Source organism: Schistocerca cancellata, chromosome 8 (genome assembly GCF_023864275.1).
Source record: "Schistocerca cancellata isolate TAMUIC-IGC-003103 chromosome 8, iqSchCanc2.1, whole genome shotgun sequence".
Lineage (NCBI taxonomy): Eukaryota > Metazoa > Arthropoda > Insecta > Orthoptera > Acrididae > Schistocerca > Schistocerca cancellata.
The window spans coordinates 226,981,757-227,008,913 of record NC_064633.1 but is presented as its reverse complement, the minus strand read 5'-3'; the positions used below and the strand labels follow the sequence as shown (position 1 = coordinate 227,008,913).

Below are 27,157 nucleotides of genomic sequence, written 5' to 3'. Positions count from 1 at the left end.
GGAAATGGAAAAAAGAACACATTGACACCGGTGTGTCAGACCCACCATACTTGCTCCGGACACTGCGAGAGGGCTGTACAAGCAATGATCACACGCACGGCACAGCGGACACACCACGAACCGCGGTGTTGGCCGTCGAATGGCGCTAGCTGCGCAGCATTTGTGCACCGCCGCCGTCAGTGTCAGCCAGTTTGCCGTGGCATACGGAGCTCCATCGCAGTCTTTAACACTGGTAGCATGCCGCGACAGCGTGGACGTGAACCGTATGTGCAGTTGACGGACATTGAGCGAGGGCGTATAGTGGGCATGCGGGAGGCCGGGTGGACGTACCGCCGAATTGCTCAACACGTGGGGCGTGAGGTCTCCACAGTACATCGATGTTGTCGCCAGTGGTCGGCGGAAGGTGCACGTGCCCGTCGACCTGGGACCGGACAGCAGCGACGCACGGATGCACGCCAAGACCGTAGGATCCTACGCAGTGCCGTAGGGGACCGCACCGCCACTTCCCAGCAAATTAGGGACACTGTTGCTCCTGGGGTATCGGCGAGGACCATTCGCAACCGTCTCCATGAAGCTGGGCTACGGTCCCGCACACCGTTAGGCCGTCTTCTGCTCACGCCCCAACATCGTGCAGCCCGCCTGCAGTGGTGTCGCGACAGGCGTGAATGGAGGGACGAATGGAGACGTGTCGTCTTCAGCGATGAGAGTCGCTTCTGCCTTGATGCCAATGATGGTCGTATGCGTGTTTGGCGCCGTGCAGGTGAGCGCCACAATCAGGACTGCATACGACCGAGGCACACAGGGCCAACACCCGGCATCATGGTGTGGGGAGCGATCTCCTACACTGGCCGTACACCACTGGTGATCGTCGAGGGGACACTGAATAGTGCACGGTACATCCAAACCGTCATCGAACCCATCGTTCTACCATTCCTAGACCGGCAAGGGAACTTGCTGTTCCAACAGGACAATGCACGTCCGCATGTATCCCGTGCCACCCAACGTGCTCTAGAAGGTGTAAGTCAACTACCCTGGCCAGCACGATCTCCGGATCTTTCCCCCATTGAGCATGTTTGGGACTGGATGAAGCGTCGTCTCACGCGGTCTGCACGTCCAGCACGAACGCTGGTCCAACTGAGGCGCCAGGTGGAAATGGCATGGCAAGCCGTTCCACAGGACTACATCCAGCATCTCTACGATCGTCTCCATGGGAGAATAGCAGCCTGCATTGCTGCGAAAGGTGGATATACACTGTACTAGTGCCGACATTGTGCATGCTCTGTAGCCTGTGTCTATGTGCCTGTGGTTCTGTCAGTGTGATCATGTGATGTATCTGACCCCAGGAATGTGTCAATAAAGTTTCCCCTTCCTGGGACAATGAATTCATGGTGTTCTTATTTCAATTTCCAGGAGTGTACATCCGCTGTCAGAACAATTTCATGCGTTTACATTTTTGGTGTCCCACAATATTGGTTGGCTTAATATTATGACGGTACGTTGTATACAACTTCCACAGATATTGTTTATCATGTAGTCAAGAGTACGTAATGAAGCCAAAATAGTTGAGAAAATTGAAATGTAGTTTGTTTATTAACACTATTCTTTTCAGTAACTAAATATGGAATATGAATCGGGATTGGGGGTGATGATCCTATCCTTCTTTTCAGTATTAAAATGGTCGATATCGTGTTTTGAATAACGCGTGTTATATAATGTCCAAATATCGCCACGAGCCAGGCTATCAATTCGGCACTTAATGTCTATTCTTCGCTGTCGAAATGTTCAATGTGATTGTCTTTCACACACAGGGTTCAATTTAACGGTGCATGCACTGTATTTAGTATTTTAGGTCCCCGTTAATTAATATCTGGTAGATAATAAGCGAGCTATTTTTATGCTGGCGCGTTGTTTGTATCAGTTACCCCCGCAACCGTCCAAGGATAAGATTCTCTTAATGTTCCGCGCACACGCGTTTCACAATTTTATAAAATGCAGAATTACGTAAATTATAGCTTTCCGTTGCGTGCAACTTTCGTGGGTTCCACAACCATAATAGTTTCCCAAGAGTATTTTTCCCAGCTAACACAAAGTTCGAAATATGTTGTCGGAATCATTTTCACTTCACCCGACAATAAACGTCTCTGATCACTTCGTCACACGTAATGTATTTTAAACGTGCTTGAAGAGTCTTTAAATAATCTCCTTAACGAATTTCGCAGTCGCTTACCACTTTTTAATCGACTAGCCCTATCGCGATAACTGAAGGTAGAGAGCTCAATAATGTGTTACATGTTCTTTTATATGTATTAAAAACAAACGCGTCCCTATATCTTTCTGTCCAGCTTGGCCTTTGCTACTTTGCTTTTTGTTACTTTTCATTATATTGCTACTTAGTAATACTGTGCAGTTATTAAAGTTTCGTATTACTTTCCCCTTTTTAATTCCTCCAAAATAAAGTCTATTTATCCCCCATTTTAATTAAAATGATGTTAATTGACACGCCTGCCCACAAAGTACCGTTATAGGCTCAGGTCTGGACTCTAGGCAGATCAGTCCATTTCAGCAATGTTATCAACTTACTATCCATAAACCATTACTCCACAAATTCTGTTTCATGACAGGGTGCATTATGCTAATCAAATCATCGTCTCCTGATACCCTCTTGTACGCATACATAATGCTGTAAAATATGATTCATACCCTTTCGCAAATAGCGTTTTCGTAAGCGCAATAAGGGACTGCATATGATGGCACGTAACGTTCTTCAGGCATTCACTAAATCCAGACCCACCCATCGGATTGGCACAGTGTGTAGCGTGATTCATCACTCCAAATCATTCTTTTCCAGTCATCCACTGTCCAGTGCCGTAGCTCGTTAGAACGCCTCAAGCGTCTCTTAGCAGGAGTTTCTCGACCGTTGTACCCAATTCTTTTTAACTCCGTAGCACAAACTCCCTAGCATAGTCACTGTATTAGCTGGACTGCTAGCAGCACTTTGCAACTCACGAGTGACTCCTTCCGCTGATTTCATGCGGGATTTTAGAGTTATCCTCCACAATGCACGCCGGTCCAAATCCGTCAGTACATGAAATCTGCCTAGTCTTGGTTTAGATGTGTTTGTTCCTTTCAGTTTACACGTCACAATTAAATCACCAGTAGGTACACTGGCGACAAGTATGTGCCGAAAAAGTGGGTTACGGACGGGAAAGACCCACCGTGGTTTAACAGCGCAATTCGGAGAATGCAAAGGCAGTTGCACTCGTGGTACAAGAAAGATCGGGAGAATGAGGACAGGCAAAAGTTAATAGAGATTCGTGCTGCTGTAAAAAGAGCGATGCGCAAAGCATTCAACCACTACCACCGTCATATCTTAGCAAAAGATCTTGCTGAAAACCTAAGGAAATTCTGGTCTTACGTAAAATCGGTAAGCGGGTCAAAGGCTTCCATCCAGTCACTCACTGATCAGTCTGCCCTGGCAACGGAAGACAGCGAAACGAAAGCTGAAATTTTAAATTTAGCATTTGAGAAATCTTTCACGCACGAGGATCTTACAAATATACTGACGTTCGAGTCTCGTACAGATTCCCGTATGGAGGACATACTGATAGACATCCCTGGGTTTGTGAAGCAGCTGAATGGGTTGAAAATAAATAAATCGCCAGGTCCTGATGGGATTCCATTTCGGTTTTACAGAGAGTACTCTACTGCATTTGCTCCTTACTTAGCTTGCATTTATCGCGAATCTCTTGCCCAACGTAAAGTCCCGAGCGACTGGAAAAAAGCGCAGGTGACGCCTGTATATAAGAATGGTAGAAGGACGGGTCCTCAAAATTACAGGCCAATATCCTTAACATCGGTTTGTTGCAGGATTCTCGAACATATTCTCAGTTCGAATATAATGAATTTCCTTGAGACAGAAAAGTTGCTGTTCATGCATCAGCACGGCTTTAGAAAGCATCGCTCCTGCGTAACGCAACTCGCCCTTTTTTCACATGATATCTTGCGACCCATGGATGAAGGGTATCATACGGATGACTTCCGGAAAGCGTTTGACTCGGTGCCCCACTGCAGACTCCTAACTAAGGTACGAGCATATGGGATTGGTTCCCAAGTATGTGAGTGGCTCGAATACCTCTCAAGTAATAGAACCCAGTACGTTGTCCTCGATGGTGAGTGTTCATCGGAGCCGGCCCGTGTGGCCGTGCGGTTCTAGGCGCTTCAGTCTGGAACCGCGTGACCGCTACGGTCGCAGGTTCGAATCCTGCCTCGGGCATGGATGTGTGTGATGTCCTTAGGTTAGTTAGGTTTAAGTAGTTCTAAGTTCTAGGGGACTGATGACCACAGATGTTAAGTCCCACAGTGCTCAGAGCCATTTGTTCATCGGAGGTGAGGGTATCATCTGGAGTGCCCCAGGGAAGTGTGGGAGGTCCGCTGTTGTTTTCTATCTACATAAACGATCTTTTGGATAGGGTTGATAACAATGTGCGGCTGTTTCCTGATGATGCTGTGGTGTACGGGAAGGTGTCGTCGTTGAATGACTGTAAGAGGATACAAGATGACTTGGACAGGATTTGTGATTGGTGTAAAGAATGGCATCTAACTCTAAATACAGATAAACGTAAATTAATGCAGATGAATAGGAAAAAGAATCCCCTAATGTTTGAATACTCCATTAGTAGCGCTTGACACAGACACGTCGATTAAATATTTGGGCGTAACATTGCAGAGCGATATGAAGTAGGACAAGCATCTAATGGCAGTTGTGGGGAAGGCGGATAGTCGTCTTCGGTTCATTGATAGAATTTTGGGAAGATGTAGTTCATCTGTAAAGGAGACCGCTTATAAAACACTAATACGACCTATTCTTGAGTACTGCTCGAGCGTTTGGGATCCCTATCAGGTCGGGTTGAGGGAGGACATAGAAGCAATTCAGAGGCGGGTTGTTACTGGCAGGTTTGATCATCACGCGAGTGTTTCGGAAATGCTTCAGGAACTCGGGTGGGAGTCTCTAGACGAAAGGAGGCGTTATTTTCGTAAATCGTTACTGAGGAAATTTAGAGAACCAGCATTTGAGTCTGACTGCAGTACAATTTTACTGCCGCCAACTTACATTTCGCGGAAAGACCACAAAGATAAGATAAGAGAGATTAGGGTTCGTACCGAGGCATATAGGCAGTCATGTTTCCCTCGTTCTGTTTGGGAGTGGAACAGGGAGAGAAGATACTAGTTGACTAGTTGTGGTACGAGGTACCCTCCGCCACGCACCGTATGGTGGATTGCGGAGTATGTATGTAGATGTAGATGTAGATGTAGACGTAGGCGGCTTGGACAGCGTTAGAAAGATTGAAATGTCCCCGATGGATTGGTTACTCATGTGACAAGTCCACGTTCGAAGTCGCTGAGTTCTGCTTGCCGACCCATTCTGCTACTACTGCTTCTCTACTGACAGCACAACACTCCCCACCTCGTTTATACTGACGGGTTCACATCTCGTGACATCAAGCAGTCATTTGCGCATTACATAAGGGTGGCCGGATACGTTCGATCGGATAGGGATTTCCACATTCTGGCTGTAACTCGTCCTCTGACTAGTGGCATTAATTTTGAAAGCCCTTTCGTGGTTATGATATGGAGTTGCCTCTGTGACACTTCTGCCTTTTCATTTCCGTTCTCAGCTATAGCGTCGTCTAGCTCCTCCACACCCCACATTTTCTTAAACCTGCGTATAAAATGAATGCAACTCTGAGATGTGATTGAGATCTCAGTAGACTCCCCAGGATACGACAACACTTAACGTGCGGAAGGAAGGTGCAGGCTGAGTTTAAGGAAAGCCATTTGTTGCTTCACAATAGTTGCTTATTCTTTATTTAACAAGAAAAACTTCAAACATCAGTAAATCAATAGTAACTGTTGGAGATTGATTTCAGGGTGACAAACCAGAAAGACCAAATTTATGCATACACACAAATCAAAAAAAATTTGGGGCAGCCCGGTTCCCAGAATTCCTGAAGATAGACGTTGACTGCGGATATTGTATCACACACACAGTCCCTTTGACTGTCACTAAACCCGCCCAAAGATGTAAACAAACATGCATGAGCAGCGCCTATTAGACGGAGGGGATCCGTCAGCCGATCAGTTCAAGTCATTCCGCGAGGAAGGAGGTACATGGCTCGTGTTGTCTGCAGTTCGACCATGCCTAGACGGTCAATACCGCGGTTCGATATCGTCCGCATTGTCACTTTGTGCCAGGAAGGGCTCTCAACAGGGGAAGTTTCCAGGCGTCTCGGAGTGAACCAAAGCGATGTTGTTCGGAGAGAGACAGGAACTGCGATGACATGCCTCGCTCAGGCCGCTGCAGTGAATGACCGCTACCTACGGATTATGGCTCGGAGGAACCCTGACAGCAACGCCACCATGTTGAATAATACTTTTAGTGCAGCCACAGGACGTCGTATTACGATTCAAACTGTGCGCAAGAGGCTGCATGATGCGCAGCTTCACTCCCGACGTCCATGGCGAGATCCATCTTTGCAACCACGACACCATGCAGCGCGGTACAGATGGACCCAACAACATGCCGAATGGACCGCTCAGGATTGGCATCATGTTCTCTTCACCGATGAGTGTCGCATATGCCTTCAACCAGACAATCGTCGGAGACGTGTTTGGCGGCAACCCTGTCAGGCTGAACGCCTTAGACACACTGTCCAGAGAGTGCAGCAAGTTGGAGGTTCCCTGGTGTTTTGGGGTGGCATTATGTGAGGCTGACGTACGCCGCTGGTGGTCATGGAAGGCGCCGTAAAGGCCGTACGATACGTGAATACCATCCTCCGACCGATAGTGCAATCGTATCGGCAGCATATCTTCAGCGACGAAAATTTGCACCCTCATCGTGCACATCTTGTGAATGACTTCCTTCAGGATAACGACATCGCTCGATTAGAGTGGCCAGCATGTTCTCCAGACACGACTGATATCTAACATGCCTAGGATAGATTGAAAAGGGCTGCTTATGGACGACGTGACTCACCAACCACTCTTAGGGATCTACGCGGAATTTCAGTTGAGGAGTGGGACAATCTGGACCAACAATGCCTTGATGAACTTGTGGATAGTACGCCACGACGAATACAGCCATGCATCAATGCAAAAGGACGTGCTGCTATGTATTAGAGGTACCGGTGTGTTCAGCAATCTGGACCCCAACTCTGAAGGTCTCGCTGTATGGTGGTACAATATGCAATGTGTGGTTTTCTCTATTCCAGTTTTCTGTACAGGTTCCGGAACTCTCGGAACCGAGGTGAGGCAAATTTTTTTTGGTGTCTGTAATACCTCGCAGCCGTGTTTGTAGTGGGAGGCCTGTCGAGAATAACAGAGTGATAGGTCGTACTGTCCCTAACAATGACAGAGCCTGGATGGAAATAAAGCAACAGTTGATTCTGAAGCCATTCTCGAAATATTTCGCCATTCATTTAAGAATAGTAGTCATAGTTGGTTTTCGGTTTTGATCGGAATATAAGTTTGCTGTGAAGCACAAATCCTGTAACAGCGGAACCGGCGTGAAATATAATAAGACCCCCTCCTTTCCCACTGGAACGTTCAAGCCGCCTTGTCCCTTTGTTGTCTGCCTAATAAAATTTCTAGAGTAGTTTTCATTTACCCAAGTCTGAGACAAATAATACTCAGTTAACGTTCCTTTTGATCTGACTTCATGCATTGCTCTTAGAAACGTTGCCCTACCAGCAGCAATATCACTTCACCCCATAAAAATTTTCGTCCATTATTAGATTTTAAATATTTAAACCCGATGTTCCTCAATATTCTTTGGACTGACCTAGCGCTTCCTTCAAATCCAGTAGCTTCACGCATTATATCGAACAATTTAGCTGCCGTGAGAAACCCGCTTCTTTCATCAAATTTAAAAACCTTCTGACTTAAAATATTTTGCTCGAAACCGTCGATTCCCGTTACCCGCTTTGGCACGCTGGTGTTCCTTCCTTGGAGATCGGAATCCCACATTTCCAGTTGCCTCATGAAACATCTTGGCCTCCTGCACAAATCGTCTGACAGTTCGTACACCAGTTATCACCGCGGGCCGCTGCAGTGCGTTCCTGCACCTTGGCAACATCGCAGACCGATTGGCCTGGATCTGCCTCACGTTTGGAGAACGAGTACACTTTAAAAATAATGTTCTTTGCCTGGTTTTGATATACCTGCCGCCTTCTAGCCGTTTAGCCATTATGAGAAAACTCACAAAACACAACAGAAATCAGTCAATCGTAGTTTCGCGCACGTAAAACGCGATACAACGCGCCAGTATGACACAAGCTTATGCAGTCCGGATTGGCTAGTTGTGGAGCTGTCTACGGCGCATTCCCGTACCACAGGCCAGAAAGGCCGTCGCGGACATGGCGTGCGACATACAGGAGTATGAGTTGGTGAGAAAGCATGTTCGGATGGCCGAAGTTGTTAAGGTGACTGCTCGTGATAAGTGGGAAAGTCAGATTTGAGTCCCAGTCCGAAATAAATTTCCACTTGCGCCATTTGATTTACTTCAATGCTCGATTGCAGCTCTTTCGCCACATATAAAGGTTGCTGTTGTTGCGTGGTATTAAAGCTTCCAGTAACAATTATAAAATATCGCCTGTAAATTTGTACGGAAGCCCAGACTCACTCTGTAATTTTAAATGCAGCTGGTTCGACTGTCACAGCGCAGACTAAATCTGACAGGTCGGTTGTGGGTCGGTGTGAATGTTTGTTGGGGCAACCAGCTGAAAGCCAAATTGTGACAGGCGAGTTGAGATGGACGTTGCGTCAAGCACAGAGAGTTGGCCAGCAGGTCATGAGGCCCAGCAGTCATCGGGCGGAAAGAGATGTGAGTTCCGGCCCTATGGTCCCGGGACGAACTAAGATGGGGGGTCCTGTGACTTTCAATATCGTCGTAATAAAATTTTGTTGAAAATACGAAAAATCCCTTACCAACACGCTGGAAAAGAAATTAATGGCAGCTTTGGAACTGCAGCAATGGAACGAGCTCATTGAACATAAATCCGTGTTTGTAGCTTTAACAGCTAAAAGTTGTTAACATTATTACCATTATTGTTATAGTAACTTGCAACAACTGAACCCATTACGAAAGTTGCACATACAGGATGGTCGGAAATTACCGTTACAGACTTCTAGGACTTGAAAAGGGGAGTGAGTACATCGTATTTTGAATAGGAACCCATGTCCGGAAACGTCATCCAACAAGACTACAGAGCGTCAAAGTTATAGGCGCGGGCGTCTGTAAATGTACGTATACGCGGGGTGATTGCGTGATGATGTTACAGACTTTCTAGGATGATGGAGAAGGATAAATGTATTAATTTGAAGCAAGGATCCGTGTACCGGAACCCAACGAGTCGAAACTTATAAACTAAAACCGTTCTGATACCTCTGACAGTTGAATACTTTTACCGGTTCTTGTGTTGCGAAGAGTGCAGGGCTGGTAACTTTCAGTGGTGGTAGGGTGGACGAAAACGAGAAAAAGTATCCAATAAACGTGGGCTATAAAGTGCGTACCTTAACAGCTATGAACAATTGCTCAGTAGAGGAGATGTGTTTCACATTAGCGAAGATGGTCATAGCTCCTCAGGTATGCAATTTAGAGCCCACTTTTATTGGAAATTTCTTCTCGTTTTGTCCACACTACCACCACTGAAAGTTACCAGCGCTACACTCTTCTCAACACAAGAACCGGAACATTTATTCAACTGTCAGAGGTATCAGAACGGTTTTCGTTTATAAATTTCGACTCGTTCTTTTCCGGTACAGGGATCCTTACTTCAAATTAATACAATTATCGTTCACCATCATCCTAGAAAGTCTGTAACATCATCACGGCATCACTCCGTGTATACGTACATTTACAGACGCTAGCGCCTATAACTTTGGCGCTCTGTAGTCTCGTTGGATGACGTTTCCGGACATGGGTTCCTATTCAAAATACGATGTACATACTCCCCTCTAAAAGTCCTAGAAGTCTGTAACGGGAATTTCCGACCACCCTGTATAATACACTAGATGAAAGAGGACAATGTCAGCAATTTAATAAACACATTATTTTTCTAATTAACTCAGTATATATCAAATGAAACTATATGGTTTCAAAAATCTTTTCAAGTCTCAGACTGAATCGGAATCGACGAATGAAAATTTGTAGTAAGTCCAGGATTCGAACCCAGGTCGCCTGCTCACTAGACAGATGCGCTAACAACTATGCCACTTTGTGGCTTTGCACAAGCGCCCGGTCAACCCTAGCACTCCTCCCGTGTCAGTCTAAATACCATTCACGCCTCATCCCACTTAGTATCCCTCCTAAACTCAAAAAGTATTGCAGAGGCTCTCCGCCTGTGTTGAAACCACATCTCAGCATCGAACAAAACGGGGGTCCTGCCTGAAACCCAGGCATAGATGCTTCAGTCAAATGAAGCTATAGGATTCCAGAGATCTAAGATGTATCCATGCAGACTACAGCGACAAATGAAAATTTGTATAAAAGGCCAGGACTTGAAGCCGAGTCTCCTGCTTAGGCCTACTAGGCAGATGTGCCAACCACAACACCACCCTGGCGGAAGTGACTTCGCACAGCTTCACGTACTACCCTAGCACGCCTCACTCCTCAACCCAAATCCCGATTCACATCTCAGTACGCTTGGTATTCCCCTTAAACTAGAACAGCATTGCAGCGGCTCTCCAGCTGTATTGGAATAGCACCTCAGTTGTTGTTGTTGTGGTCTTCAGTCCTGAGACTGGTTTGATGCAGCTCTCCATGCTACTCTATCCTGTGCAAGCTTCTTCATCTCCCAGTACCTACTGCAACCTACATCCTTCTGAATCTGCTTAGTGTATTGATCTCTTGGTCTCCCTCTACGATTTTTACCCTCCACGCTGCCCTCCAATGCTAAATTTGTGATCCCTCGATGCCTCAGAACATGTCCTACCAACTGATCCGTTCTTCTAGTCAAGTTGTGCATCAAACTTCTCTTCTCCCCAATCCTATTCAATACCTCCTCATTAGTTACGTGATCTACCCACCTTATCTTCAGCATTCTTCTGTAGCACCACATTTCGAAAGCTTCTATTCTCTTCTTGTCCAAACTAGTTATCGTCCATGTCTCACTTCCATACATGGCTACACTCCATACAAATACTTTCAGAAACGACTTCCTGACACCTAAATCTATATTCGATGTTAACAAATTTCTCTTCTTGAGAAACGCTTTCCTTGCCATTGCCAGTCTACATTTTATATCCTCTCTACTTCGACCATCATCGGTTATTTTACTCCCTAAATAGCAAAACTCCTTTACTACTTTAAGTGTCTCATTTCCTAATCGAATTCCCTCAGCATCACCCGACTTAATTTGACTACATTCCATTACCCTCGTTTTGCTTTCGTTGATGTTCATCTTATATCCTCCTTTCAAGACACTGTCCATTCCGTTCAACTGCTCTTTCAAGTCCTTTGCTGTCTCTGACAGAATTACAATGTCATCGGCGAACCTCAAAGTTTTTACTTCTTCTCCATGGATTTTAATACCTACTCCGAATTTTTCTTTTGTTTCCTTTACTGCTTGCTCAATATACAGATTGAATAACATCGGGGAGAGGCTACAGCCCTGTCTTACTCCCTTCCCAACCGCTGCTTCCCTTTCATGCCCCTAGACTCTTATAACTGCCATCTGGTTTCTGTACAAACTGTAAATAGCCTTTCGCTCCCTGTATTTTACCCCTGCCACCTTCAGAATTTGAAAGAGAGTATTCCAGTCAACATTGTCAAAAGCTTTCTCTAAGTCTACAAATGCTAGAAACGTAGGTTTACCTTTTCTTAATCTTTCTTCCAAGATAAGTCGTAAGGTCAGTATTGCCTCACGTGTTCCAACATTTCTACGGAATCCAAACTGATCTTCCCCGAGGTCGGCTTCTACCAGTTTTTCCATTCGTCTGTAAAGAATTCGCGTAAGTATTTTGCAGCTGTGACTTATTAAACTGATAGTTCGGTAACTTTCACATCTGTCAACACCTGCTTTCTTTGGGATTGGAATTATTATATTCTTCTTAAAGTCTGAGGGTATTTCGCCTGTCTCGTACATCGTGCTCACCAGATGGTAGAGTTTTGTCATGACTGGCTCTCCTGAGGCCATCAGTAGTTCTAATGGAAGCACCTCAGTATCAAACGAAATTTTCATTCATCAGGCACAATTTCAGAATTCCTCATTTCGTTCGTCCTTCTTTTCCCAACCAACCTCGAAGAAATTATGCTACTAATTCTTCTTCTTCTTCTTCTTCTTCGTCACTTCATGTGTCACGCAAAGTCCCTGTTACAGTACTCCATCTATTGTGTGGTCTTCCACATTTCGTCTTCCAGTGCGTTTGTAACTGAGAGCCTTGTTGGGAGTCTCTCTCTCTCTCTACCCATACAGTTCGCAACTTCCTTCCATTTCCTCCTATTTTGCGTTGCATTCTCTTCAGGTTACACATCGAGGTGACAAAAGTCATGGGATAGCGACATGTTCATATACAGATAGCGGTATTGTCGCGTACTCGAGGTATAAAAGTGCAGTGCATTGGCGGAGCTATTTGTACAGGATGGGCGAATGGACAGGCGGTGGGCGTTATGAAATGAATAGGACAAAATTTAGACAAAGGCCATTTATTGGCGAAAGCATGTTAAAAAGCGGTCACATGGGCCTAGGGAGGTGAGGGTGAGCCAGAGCATAGAGTTTGGCGAAACATAGCTCGCGAAGCTAACGAAAGTTGTTGTCTGCCAAAACTAAGTCTACAGTGGCGCAGCACCGGGAGAAGCGGGAGATGTTCACTGCTACAGGGCGCGCGTCCGACTCACGGGTGAGCAAGAATGCAAGAGAGCGGGCCCGGCGACGGGCGGCCGGGTATATTCAACGCACCACGCTGCTTCCTCCGCCCTGATTGGTCGGGATCGAGAAAACCGTGCGGACGGTATGGAATTTTCCAGAGCGACGCCTGGGGCGGCGTTACCTCGTCAGCAAGCGAGGGAGGCGGGTGGCCAAGGTGCCCTTCCTTGATGCTGACTTCCTGTTGCTAAGCCGTGGGACGAAATAATTTACAGGCAGCTAACACTGCCGGCCGTGGCTTGGCCGCAATGGAAAAATGAAGTAACCATTTGAAAACTCATATAATAAAGTAAAATCCTTTACTGTCTGGCTCATCCTTTACATATTATTTGTACTCATTTGGATAGTTTTCCGACATGATTATGACCGCACGACGGGAACTACCTGACTTTCAACGCGGTATGGTAGTTGGAGCTAACCACATGGGACATTCCATTTCCGAAATCGGTAGGGAATTCAGTATTCTGAAATCCACAGCGTCAAGTGTGCTGATAATACCACATTACCTCTCACCATGGACAACACAATTGCCGACTGCCTTCACTTAACGACCGAGAGCAGCGACGTCTGCATAGTCAGTGCTAACAGACAAGCAACACTGCGTGAAATAACCGCAGAAAACAATGCGGGACGTGCGACGAACGTATCTGTTAGGACAGTGCGTCGAAATTGAGTGTTAATGGGCTATGGCAGCAGACGACCAACCTGAGTGCTTTCGGTAACAGCGCGACCTCGCCTGCAGCGCCTCTTCTGGGCTCGTGACCATATCGATTGGATCCTAGACGACTGGAAAACTGTGGACTGGTCAGGTAAGATCCGATTTCAGTTGCTAAGAGCTGATGGTAGGGTTCGAGTGTGGCTCAGACCCCACGAAGCGATGGACCCAATTATCGATAAGGCACTATGCGTGTTGGCGGTGGCTCCATAATGGTGTGGGCTGTGTTTACATGTAATGGACTGGGTCCTCTGGTCCAGCTGAACCGATCATTGACTGGAAATAGCTATCTTTGGCTACTTGACGACCATGTTCCCGAGCGACGATGGAATTTTTATGGATGACAATGCACTGACACTGGGCCACATTTCGCGACTGGTTTGAAGAACATTCTGGACATTTCGAGCGAAGTATTTGGCCACCCAGATCGCCCGGCGTGAATCGCATCGAATATTGATGGGATATAATCGAGATGTTAGTTTGTGCACAGAATCCTGCACCAGTAACACTTTCCCAATTACGGACAGCTATAAAGGCAGCATGATTAAAAATTTCTGCAGGCGACTTCCAATGACTTGTTGATTCCAAGTCTCGTCGAGTTGTTGCACTACTCTGGGCAAAAAGAAGTTAGACACGATATTAGGAGGTATCCCATGACTTTTGACACCCCAGAGTATTTTCCTATATCTTTCCTTGTATCCTCATTCATTCTGCGATCTTCCTCATGTGCATCTTTCCACCCTTCTTAGAAACGTGATTTCTTGAACCTGTATTCTACTTTCTTGTCTCTTTTTGTCACCTACGCTTCACTTCCGTAAGAAGGGGATGGTACTGCTGTGGTTTTATAAAACTTCAGCTGGGTTTGTTTCTTGGTTTAATTCTGTAAACTTTGAACGACAGTTATGGGAGTAAATGTATTTAATTTTTGTTCTACGTCATGGTTATATTCGTAAGTGATTTTGCAACTCATGTATTTAAAACGTATAACTTTCTCAAGGAGTTTATTATTCAACACTATTTTACATCGTATTGGTTGTATGCCCTGAAATTCTATCACTTTCGTTACATCTACAGACAATGTTAGGCTATAATATGAGGCTGTCTACTGAAACTTAAGGACCCTATCTGAAGGTCATCTTCATTCTTTGCAATCAGTGTTACATCATCAGCATATAAAATTATATTTAGACTAGTGTCACAATCTAAGCATACTCCATTTTTATTAATCTCTTTTCCATTTACTGATCACTTCATCTATGTGTATAGTGAAGAGTGTCGGAGAAATACAGCGTCCTTGTCGTACCCCTTTCTGTACATTGGCTTTTTGATTATATTTCTGCTATGTATAACAGTTTCGGTAAAAATTTGATACTTTAGTATCTAGTAACAAGAAATTAAGGGATAAAAAATAGAATATTATCTTAAATGGCCGAAATTCCGGACTATCTCAATGAAAACTTTGGCGATCCCATTGCACTACCATCAGCCCACCTCCGAAGGAGTACATTTACAATTGGAATGCATCTTTCCTATTTAAAGTGAAAATTGTAGACCCATTGTTCCATCGTCCGAGTTTTACAAATAACTAGAAAAATACTGGATCGAAACATTTGATATTAGTCCTGGCAGAACTTAAAGAATCATATTTTCCAAAATGAGAGCTGCTGAGTTGCAAGTTTTCTTCATTCTTCGCAGAATGCGTGCTTGGACTTGAAATGAAGTGACTGAAACACAGTGGCAAGGAGTGGCTGTTGGTAAGATTCTGAGTAATCTGATCACTGCGGCTCTGTTATTGTACTAACTGCAGTGCAGACGCGTCTAACGTCATATTCTGTGTCCAACTGTTGCCCTTGTTAAGTGTGCATACGTTTAAGCTCCACAACGACGTATAAGGGAACAATGAATGAGAATACAGTAGCTTTTAGTTTGGGAAACGTAACTCTCTAAGTTTAACTAAAAGAAGACGCTCTGTTGATTGGACACATTCTGAGAGATAAAGAAATACCCAACTAGACATGGAGGGAAATGTGGTGGAATAAAAATTGTAGAGGGAGACCAAGGCTTCATTACAGTAAACAGATTTAAATGCATGTATGCTTCAGTAGTTATGGAGAGATGAAGATAAACTAGAATGGGCAGTTGCACCTAACCAGAATTTGGAGTGAAGAAAACAACAAGAACAAATTTTTATGTGTTATTATAGCTTTTTGCAAATAACAGCCTATTTCTGAGGCTAGTGACTCCGTTGGTCGTTATTAAGATAGTATTGTTTCTTCAAGGACTCGTACTTCCATAGTCTTTAAATTTGTTAAGCAGCAATCATCGATTGCTTACAAATCCAGAATTATCTTGATGGGCAATAGCTGTATCTCCATATTTTATGTTCTGGCCGAAAAGCATTACAAGTCATCCTCACCAGTTGGAGAAGTTGGCACACTTGTCGTGCCAATATTATGGCAGTATTGCAGGAGCCATCAAGCACCAGACATAGACAAACTAACAACTTGGCTATGATAGCGGCCAACAACAACTGTCACCAAGGCCAACTTATAAGTTTCCAGCATGTCATCATATCATCCGTTCAGGATCCAGTGGACAGCCAACATTCTTTTTGTGGCTGCCACTAATATGTCGTGGGTCATCGGACCCCAGAGTCCAAGGTTTGGCGCTGGCTTGCTGGCCAGTCTCAGTGACGCTTCCAGCATTGCGGTTGGAGCTAGAAATGTGTTCCCTATGCAGTGGCCCTAAACCTGCACATTCACAGCCCTCTCGCCAGCTACAATCGCGACCCATCTAACCTTATTTGCCTGTATTGACGCAGTGTGAGCTGGTTGGTAGCAGTTGGGGTAAGTAGATAGCGGCTCGCTGGTGGAATTGAGACACTCAAATCATGGAACCGACCTGAGCCCATTGCCCACACACACAGGAGAGTGGGTCGAGGCTGACCCGCTATGTAAGCAGCTCAGCTAATGGGTCAGAATGTATGTCGGGGCCTCTGTCTACAGCAGGCTGTTCCAACTTGAGTGTATACCTCTTGGCAGCTGGTCACCTGCATACAAGTATGGGCATGGGAGGGCGAATAGTTGACATGCAGCAGCAGGTGAACATGGCATAGCCTATGCGATCATGGAGGTGACCAAGTGACTGACAAATGTGTAGAACAAGTGCAATAATGCTACCTGGCTGGCTGCCTGGCTCTCAGTGTCGACTGTGCCTCATGGAAAAATATTGCAAAAGAACGATCTAGATAATCAGCACCAGCTGGCACCTGAGACAGCACTTCCTGATCGTCCCCTCTCACAGCCTGACTCATCAAGTGCACCGCTAGCCAAATGAGACTGCTTAGACCTCCTCGCCTGTGCGTGGATGATGGATTAGAACAGATTAGATTAGATTAGATTAGATTTTCGTTCCATAGATCCGTACTGAGGAGATCCTCGTGGATGTGGAACATGTCACTTTTTTAAAGCTGAAATAACAGTACTAATAGTATGAGTATATACAATACATCATTTGTTTCTATTAAAAAATTCGTCAATGGAGTAGACGGAGTTGGCCACTAATGAGTCTTTCAGGCTTCTTTTAAACTGATCTTTATTTGTAACTAAATTTTTTGTTTGCTGGCAAATTATTGAAGATGACTGTTCTTGAGTAGCGGACCCCTTTTTGTGCTAAAGTAAGTGCTTTTAAGTCCTTGTGCAAATCATTTTTGTTCCTGGTATTGTATGTATGAACTGAGCTGTTTGTTGGAAAAAAACATATATTATTTAGGACAAATTTCATTAAGGAGTAAATATACTGAGAGGCAGTAGTTAGTATACCCAGTTCTTTGAAGAGGTTTCTACAGGAAGTCCGTGAATTTACTCCACAAATAATACATATTACACGCTTTTGGACTCTGAAAACTTTTGTTTGACTTGAAGAGTTACCCCAAAATATTATACCATATGATATTATGGAAAGAAAGTAGGCAAAGTATGCAAGCCTTTTCATTTTTATGTCGCCTATGTCTGCTAACACTCGAATTGCAAATACAGATTTGTTAAGGCGTTTCTGCAGCTCATGGTTGGGTTAGCAGTCTGGATCCATCGTTTCCACCCGTGTATCGCTACCATTACACATATCACTACCTGCTACCCACACTCTGTCAGTGACTCATTCGGTTTTGTTTACTGGCTCTATTGCTGTTTTTTGCTTCTACAATGTTTTGGGATATTCAAGAATATATATAGAGTATGACCACGTTTGTGGGAAATATAATCGAAAGAGATTGCAAGAAGAATGTGAGGAATAAAGCCGAAGAAGCTGTTGTACCAAAGTGCAAAGAGATAAATCGTGCTGCAGACAAGACCTTTGTTGTGACAAATTCGTTCGCTCTGGGCGTCTTTCCGGAGACAGGACGCTAAATCAGCAACAGCAAGTGCTGCTGAATTTGTGTGAGAGCCAATGCGCTTGTTGTACGCTCTGCTACGTTTCATCCTGATTCAAGAAGGTATGTGATGTGGAGCATCATCACTAGCACAGGGGAGGGATCTGTAGGACGACCACAGTGGGGAACCAAATGCTGGCTGCAATGTGTCGAAGATGGCCCAGCACGTTCCAGGGCTGACTTTTCAATGCAGCTGATGCGGAACCGCACAGCTTGATAAATTCTCCCTGAGGCCTGAAACCGTAATGTTGCTGACTAGCCTGTCTTAAGCTGTGAAAGTAGCTCTCATGTACATTTCATTCGTCTCAATTTTAGGTCATATTAGCTCCTGCGCCTCTTCCACACCTGAGTGGTCAGCACGGCAGTATGCCACGCAAGGCGCCAGGGTTTGATTCCCGGAGATTTTCTCTGCTCGGGGACTAGGTGTTGTGCTGACTGCATCATTATTTCACCCTCATCGACACGCAAGTCGCCAAAGTGGCGTCAACCAGTCAACCCAACGGGAGGTCCTTCCCACAGGCACATGATAATGATCATCATTTCCAGCAATTCATAAAAATTGCTACGTACCGTAATAAGTTTTTAAGGTCTGTAGACTTTTCAACTTTATGTGAGAAAAGTTACATTTATCTTCCAATTATTTTTTCATTCATAAACGTTTCTGTAGTCTGTCTTCATCTAAACATAACATGAACGCTACAGCCACAACAACGTTTCCATTTTGTTTTGACATGATAAACGCTACCGAGCGACTGGATGGTCGGCAGATAGAGCCGCGCGAGTGATCGCCGGTGTCCACTGACAGTCGTACGAGTCACGACTGTGGAAGTTGTGTCCATGCGTGCCGTTCACACGACCGGTCGAGCCGCGACCATTTTGACCCACACGGACTGGACCCACGGTCTTGTATAGCCGCTTCCGAAGGGCGCATCACCGCCACGCTAACTCCGAATGGTCTGTGGTATGAAGCTAGCCCGCGTCCGTTAAATGTAGGCGCCTGAGTTCATTGGAGCTCGGAGTGGGGAAGGATGTGAAAGGTAATCGGCCGTACGCTTTCAAAGGAACCATCCCGGCATTTGCCTGAAGCGATTTAGGGAAATCATAAACAGCCAAAATCAGGATGGCCGGAAGCGGGTTTGAATCAGCGTCCTCCTGAATGCGAGTCTAGCGTGATAACCACTACGCCATCTCGCTCGGCGCCTGTTCGTCTCTGTCACATTATAGGTGTCATTGAGTTGCTGTGGCCTGTGTTCCCGCCATCTAACTTTCATGACAGGTTTTTTTTCTTCATGTACGGATCCACAGCTTCAATGTATCGTCTAAATGGTGGAGCCATTTTAACCGCTGGAGTCTGTCAGTTTTATCCCTTTAATGCACCATACATATGAATTACATCACTGACCAGTTTCAACCTTAGGCCATCATCAAATGCCTGCACTATAATACCAAAGGTACAAAAATAAGTACGACACATAAGTTTGCCTATTTCTGTACTTTTGGTATTATATACTCCTGGAAATTGAAATAAGAACGCCGTGAATTCATTATCCCAGGAAGGGGAAACTTTATTGACACATTCCTGGGGTCAGATACATCACATGATCACACTGACAGAACCACAGGCACATAGACACAGGCAACAGAGCATGCACAATGTCGGCACTAGTACAGTGTATATCCACCTTTCGCAGCAATGCAGGCTGCTATTCTCCCATGGAGACGATCGTAGAGATGCTGGATGTAGTCCTGTGGAACGGCTTGCCATGCCATTTCCACCTGGCGCCTCAGTTGGACCAGCGTTCGTGCTGGACGTGCAGACCGCGTGAGACGACGCTTCATCCAGTCCCAAACATGCTCAATGGGGGACAGATCCGGAGATCTTGCTGGCCAGGGTAGTTGACTTACACCTTCTAGAGCACGTTGGATGGCACGGGATACATGCGGACGTGCATTGTCCTGTTGGAACAGCAAGTTCCCTTGTCGGTCTAGGAATGGTAGAACGAAGGGTTCGATGACGGTTTGGATGTACCGTGCACTATTCAGTGTCCCCTCGACGATCACCAGTGGTGTACGGCCAGTGTAGGAGATCGCTCCCCACACCATGATGCCGGGTGTTGGCCCTGTGTGCCTCGGTCGTATGCAGTCCTGATCGTGGCGCTCACCTGCACGGCGCCAAACACGCATACGACCATCATTGGCACCAAGGCAGAAGCGACTCTCATCGCTGAAGACGACACGTCTCCATTCGTCCCTCCATTCACGCCTGTCGCGACACCACTGCAGGCGGGCTGCACGATGTTGGGGCGTGAGCGGAAGACGGCCTAACGGTGTGCGGGACCGTAGCCCAGCTTCATGGAGACGATTGCGAATGGTCCTCGCCGATACCCCAGGAGCAACAGTGTCCCTAATTTGCGGTCCCCTACGGCACTGCGTAAGATCCTACGGTCTTGGCGTGCATCCGTGCGTCGCTGCGGTCCGGTCCCAGGTCGACGGGCACGTGCACCTTCCGCCGACCACTGGCGACAACATCGATGTACTGTGGAGACCTCACGCCCCACGTGTTGAGCAATTCGGCGGTACGTCCACCCGGCCTCCCGCATGCCCACTATACGCCCTCGCTCAAAGTCCGTCAACTGCACATACGGTTCACGTCCACGCTGTCGCGGCATGCTACCAGTGTTAAAGATTGCGATGGAGCTCCGTATGCCACGGCAAACTGGCTGACACTGACGGCGGCGGTGCACAAATGCTGCGCAGCTAGCGCCATTCGACGGCCAACACCGCGGTTCCTGGTGTGTCCGCTGTGCCGTGCGTGTGATCATTGCTTGTACAGCCCTCTCGCAGTGTCCGGAGCAAGTATGGTGGGTCTTACACACCGGTGTCAATGTGTTCTTTTTTTCATTTCCAGGAGTGTATTTCTAACATTTCATGGTACCATAATTTAGGCACCAAGACGGTTGTTCTAACATGAAATGCCTGGATGGGAAGCAGCTATGTCATCTTGACCGACAGAACAACTTCGCACCCCTCCAGTAGCGGTCCTACAAAGCCAAACGGTACATTTAAAGTGAGTTTTAAATAACTACTTAGGCTTCCGCTTCCGGTGTCTTGATGATTAAATTTTTCTGAGTGTGCTACCGCGTCATCGTATAAAATATTGCAATAAGAAACAGTAAATGCCGGCCGCTGTGGGCGAGCAGTTCTAGGCGCTTCAGTCCGAAACCGCGCTGCTGCTACGGTCACAGGTTCGAATCCTGCCTGGGGCATGGTTGTGTGTGATGTCCTTAGGTTAGTTAGGTTTAAGTAGTTCTAAGTCTAGGGGACTGATGACCTCAGATGTTAAGTCCCATAGTGCTTAGAGCCATTTTTGAGAAACAGTAAAACTAACATTTCGACCGTATTAGAACGGCCTTTTCAGGGCAACGCTGGTTTTGGTGGAGGAGAGGTGCCTCTGATTATTGAAGAGGATCTAATCCAATACGTCATATTTGTGAAACTTTATTAGCCCTACAACATACGAGAGTTGTCCTGAAAGTAATGCACCGCATTTTCTTCTTTATTGAACATAATGAGAATTACACACACAAAAGATTGGTGTTTTATCTACACATTCTATTTTTTCACGTAATCTCAACCCCGTTCTATGGCCTTCCTCCAGCGCGAAACAAGGGCGTGTGTGCTCCGTCGGTACCAATCTTGTCCTGTTGGCGGAGCCAGTGGTTCACTCTGTGAATCACCTCCTCATCGTCCTCAAACTGTCTTCCAACTGACTAGTCGTAATGCGTCAATCCTCACGAAAGGTCTCCCCAACCACTGAAAATCGTGGAGCTCCACCGTATCGCCTTTGATGACCTCACCCTCTCTGCCCAGCGACTAACTGCACTTCTGTAGACAGCAGATGCTCCATAGACTTTGCTCAAGCGTTCGTTAATATTCCCTGCAGTTCTTTCTCTGCAGTGAGAAATTCAATGACGGCACGTTGCTTGTAACGTATATTACCTACAGACGCCATTTTGAAACTGTCCTGTCGTAAGTGACGGAAACTTGGCGCACTCACTCAGTTACGTATGGAACGTTTCGCAATCGTAGCATTGTTTTCGACTGAGGAAAAAAATGCGGTGCATTACTTTCTGAGCAACCCTCGTTACAGGAGGTGCTGCCTACATAGGGGAGACAGGGAGACCAGTTAACACACGAATAGCAGAACACGAACGTTATGTGCGACTAGCACAGCGTATTAAAACCACCGTGACTGTGGATAGCCTATCGTGTTCCAGGAAGCCCGTGTGCTAGCGAAAGAGTCGTGGATGCACCAACGCAACATTCAAGAGGCTATTGAAATTATCACACAGCCTGACAACATCAATAGAGAGATGGCTATGAACTTCTGCCCCCCTGGGCGCCGGCTATCCCAGTTCTACGGGTGGCGAGCGGTCTCGGAGCAGAAGCCTTACCGGGCACGCACGTAACAGCCTGAACAAACAGCTATAGAAGGCACACCGGGAAGACAAACATGCTCACCAGAAGCCGAGAGCCGATTAGCATGCCGTCGCGAATCACTGACAAGGCGGACTAGTCAACGAATAGCTTCTTTCCTATCTTCTCCCTCTCGTCACTACTAGTCTGTTATATTCTAGGGACAATAAAGTTTCACAAATATGACATATGACCCCAATCGTCTGCAATAAACTGAGGCGCTTTTCCTTCACCGAAAAGCAGTCTTGAACTGAGGAAAACCATTGTAATACTGTTGAAACGTTAGTTTTACAGTTTATAGTTAAAATATTTTATACAGTCTCGCGGTACCACATCCAGAAGAATTTTAATCACCATAATGAGTGTTACAGTTTATGTAGTTCCGCATTAGGGTACTTCTCTGTCAGAGCAATACTGCAGTTGAGAAGCGTCAAAAAAGCATTTACAGGTTGACAATTATTGAACTATATGAAAACAAACGTAAATTAGTTACAAACTATGACGTGCACGAATAGCGAAAATTGCCTGTGCTGAAGTGACGGAGCATCGATGCTGTAGATGACGTCCTGAAGGGCTGTTTTCAGCTCAGCAATGGTTTTGGGGCTATTACTGCACTTGTTGTCTTTAATATAGCCCCACAAAAAGGAGTGGCATATGTTCAGATCTGGAGAATATGGCGGCCAATCGAGACCCATGCCAGTGGCCTCTGGGTACCCCAGATCCTGAATGCGGTCCCCAAAGTGCTCCTCCAGGACATCAACACTCTCCTGTTTCGATGGGGTCGAGCTTCGTCTTTGTATGATCCACATCTTACCAAAATCAGTGTCACTTTAGATAATGGGCGTGAAATCATCTTCCAGAACATAATTGCGTAGGCTTCCGCGGCCAGAATCAGTCAACATAAAGGTTTTCTGGGTATGGTACCGCGTCATAATGTAAAAAAACTACTGCTGCTGCAGAAAAACCAACGTTTCGGCCACGATTGCAGCGGCCTTCTTCTGGGTCTAATGGTGCGTTCTAGCTATGCCGTGTCCAGACAACAGAGGTCACGTTCTCCCTCCACCGCAATAACCTATTAAAATAAAGTTCACTCTCCTTCTTCCTTAAGTGACCAATGAAACTAACTACCTTTTTGAAATTGTGACGTAATGGCATGCGCAGTGAACACTAACAACAAAATATAAAGGACACTGCATAGTTAGAACGCACCATTAGACCCAGAAGAAGGCTGCTGCAATCGTGGCCGAAAACGTTGCTTTTTCTGCAGCAGCAGTAGTTTTTACATTATGACGCGGTACCATACCCAGAAAACTTTTATGTCGACAGCTTCCAGAACCTTCACGCACCGTTCGGTAGTCACCGTGTCATCAAGGAACATCACACCACTTATTCTGTGACTGGACATTTCGCACCATAGTCAGTTGTTGAGAGTGAAGAGACTTCTAGATACCGAAATGTGGATTCTCAGTCCCCAAAATGCCCCAAATTTATCTTATTGACGAACCCGTCAAAATGAAAGTGGGCTTCGCCGCTAAAGCAAACCATATTCACATCGAACTCCTGTTCGTACGTTCTGTGGACAATGGTGTTGGCGAAACACAACCGCTGCTCCAAGGCTGATGGGTTTGAATTTTCTCTGGGAATAGAGGCAGGTCTTCAACAACAACTTGTGGCAGTGTCTTCCAGCCGATTCTCACCTGTGGCGCAGCACGTCTGATCGATTTCCTGGCGCTGGTTTGAAACACAGCGCGCGTCTTCTCGATGTGTTCAGGCGTTTTCACCCTTTTTGCACTACCGACATTGCCAACACTGACATCACGAACAGCAATCGTTCTCTCAAACTTTCGAATCCAATTCTTGATCGTTAGCACACCTGGACCGGTTGTCTTCAGCTTCAACTCTGTTGGAAACTTCCTTTGAGCCGCAGCTGGGCTGTTATTGCTCACACAGTAGGCCTTCACAAGCGCTATACGCTCAGGCACGCTGTACCGTGCAAATGACCGACAGCGACAAGACGAGTGTGCATGCACACACTAATTCCCATCATGTCCCGCGGCCAAACATGCAGTTTGAATGTCCTAACGCAAACCGTTCAGAAGTTATGTCGATTTTATTTCACACGGTTCGATAACTGTCACGCTTTATTTATGTGCAGGACACTGAAGATGAAGTACAGCGGCGAAGCGGAGATCCACGGGCTGCGCGGCTACGGCTACCTGCTGTCGGATGACGTGTTCAACGCGAGCAGCGCGGAGGGCGCGTGCTTCTGCCTGGCGGGCAAAGACTGCGCGCCGGCGGGGCTCATGAACGCGTCCGCCTGTCGCTTCAACGCGCCCGTCTTCGTCTCGAGGCCTCACTTCCTGCTCTCGGATCCCTCGCTGGGCGCTGCCGTCCAGGGGCTGCAGCCCGACCCGGACAAGCACAACTTCACGCTCGGCATTGAACCGGTCAGTTAGCTACCATTCGCACACACGTTAGACACTCTATGTATTCGCTCGTGAGCGTGTGAGCGTGCGTGAGTGCGCGCACCCATTTGTGTGCGTGTGCGCGCGCGTGTGTGTGTGTGTGTGTGTGTGTGTGTGTGTGTGTGTGTGTGTGAGCGAAAGTGCGCCTGTATCCCTTCCTGTGCGCCAGCGTTCGTTAACGCGTGCTTTAATGCGTGCAAACACATAACAAGGAGACAGAAGAAAAAGCGACAGGTAGGAGGTTGCACGTAAGGTAACTGCTTGTAACGTCCTTCGGATCTTCGGTCTTGGCTAACACTCAGCGGTAGAGCAATGAGATTATTCTTTCTTATGAATCGGTATCGACGTTACAAAAAGAACATTGATGAACTGAACTCGCGACTTGTGGGAGATATTTACTTCACCAAATGTCGTAATTAAATCGTTTATAATCGATGGTTTATCAGTTGCTATTTAAATATTAATGATAAGTTCAAATTAGTTCCAGCGACACCAAATTCTCTGTAGACTGGTTGTAATCTCAAATCTATAATCAGTCGTAACAGTGTTATTAATTCCTAACGTCAAGGAGTTTCTATATGAGCGCCGAGCGCTTCAGTCAAATAATATTGCAGCACGTTATCTCTATGAATACGAGGGCTATCCACAAAGTACATTACGTTTTGGAATTAAAAATAAAAAAAGTATTGGAAATTTTTTTTATTATATACAGATGAAAGCCACGCTTTCTACATAGTTGCCATTTAAATTAAGGCACTTATCGTAGCGATGGACGAGCTTGGAAATTCCTTCGTCGTAAAATTCGGCCGCCTGCGCAATTGTCTGGAGCGATTTAGGGAAATCTAAATCTTGATGGCCGGACGCGCGTTTGAACCGCCGTCCTCCCGAATGTTGTCTGTGAGGAATGCTCATCACTCGCAGGCATGTAGTACGGCGTAAAAACAGTCGCCGGAAAATATCCTAACCAATAGGGACAGGAGACGAGCGTCATGCCTACGCGATGAAAATCGCTTTCAAGGCTAACAGAAACTTCTTTTGTCAGTGGTCCTTCTCATTCAGTTTCCTGGCGAACAAAGAAACTATATGGTTACAGAAACCTTTTCAAGTCTCAAACATTTAGAATGTACGCATGTAGACTGAAGCGATGAATGAAACTTTTTACCAAGATCAGGATTCGAGCCGTATCTCCTGCTGACTAGGCAGATGCGCTTATCACATCCTACCCTTGCACAGTGTCATTGTGTAACTGCATGGACTATCGTAGCTCGCCTCCGTCTTCAATCCAAATTTCCATTCACGTCTCAGACTACTGAGTATTCCCCCTAAAAGTCGTTCCAAAAGAGTTGGAGAGCCTCTGCAATCCTCTTAAGGGGAATACTAAGTGGTCTGAGGCTGAATGGAAATTTGGACAGAGGAAGAGGCGTACTCGGGTGATCTGTGCAACTGTGCAGAGCTACTCTGCTAAGTTGGAGTAGTGGTTAGCGCATCTGCATAGAGAGCACGAGCCCAGTTTCGAATCCCGCGCTTAGTATAACTTTGCATTTGTCACTTCAGTCGACATATATACAACCTATATGTTTGAGAATTGTTTCGTTTGATTAAAGCACCTATGCCTGGGTTTCAGGTAAGGTTCCCTATTTTGTTCGCTGGTGAGGTGAGGTGCTATTCCAACACAGCTGGAAAGCCTCTGCAATGTTGTTCGAGTTTAAGGGGAATGCTAAGTGGTCTGAGGCTTGAATGGGAGTTTGGATTGAGGGTGAAGCGTGCTATGGAAGTCAAGGTGCCAGGTTGGCAGGGTGGCATAGTTGTTAGCATATGTGCCTAGTGAGGAAGAGACCCACGTTAAATCTCTGCCTTGCTACAAATTTTCATTTGTCGCTTCAGTATCTGTATTTACTGATCACTTGGAATGGGGTACTTTGCAAAAAGTCGTTGCTCGTAACAGCACAGCTGCACTGGACGGAACAACACAGAAAATGGTCACTAGATGACTGGAGGAGTGTTGTGATATGATGAGACGTGATTTTGTTCCGTTTTCAAAAGATACAAGACGTCAACTGCACCTACTGCCTATTGAGACGTTTAACTTGCAGCGAATGGGAGGTGTATTTTAGGCTGGATGTGATTCTGTGATATTTTGTGGATGCTTTTC

The 27,157-nt window shown here is 46.0% G+C and overlaps 1 protein-coding gene across 1 annotated transcript in view; it reads left to right on the top strand.

Moving 5' to 3' along the window:
- Window positions 1–27,157, top strand: part of LOC126095477 (protein croquemort-like) — a 117,376-nt gene that overhangs the window by 64,074 nt on the left and 26,145 nt on the right. Inside the window, exons 8-10 of the mRNA XM_049910268.1 lie at window positions 22,781–22,799; window positions 23,401–23,411; window positions 24,696–24,987. Coding sequence (XP_049766225.1) covers window positions 22,781–22,799; window positions 23,401–23,411; window positions 24,696–24,987 — 322 coding nt within the window. The remainder of the gene's footprint in view (window positions 1–22,780; window positions 22,800–23,400; window positions 23,412–24,695; window positions 24,988–27,157) is intronic.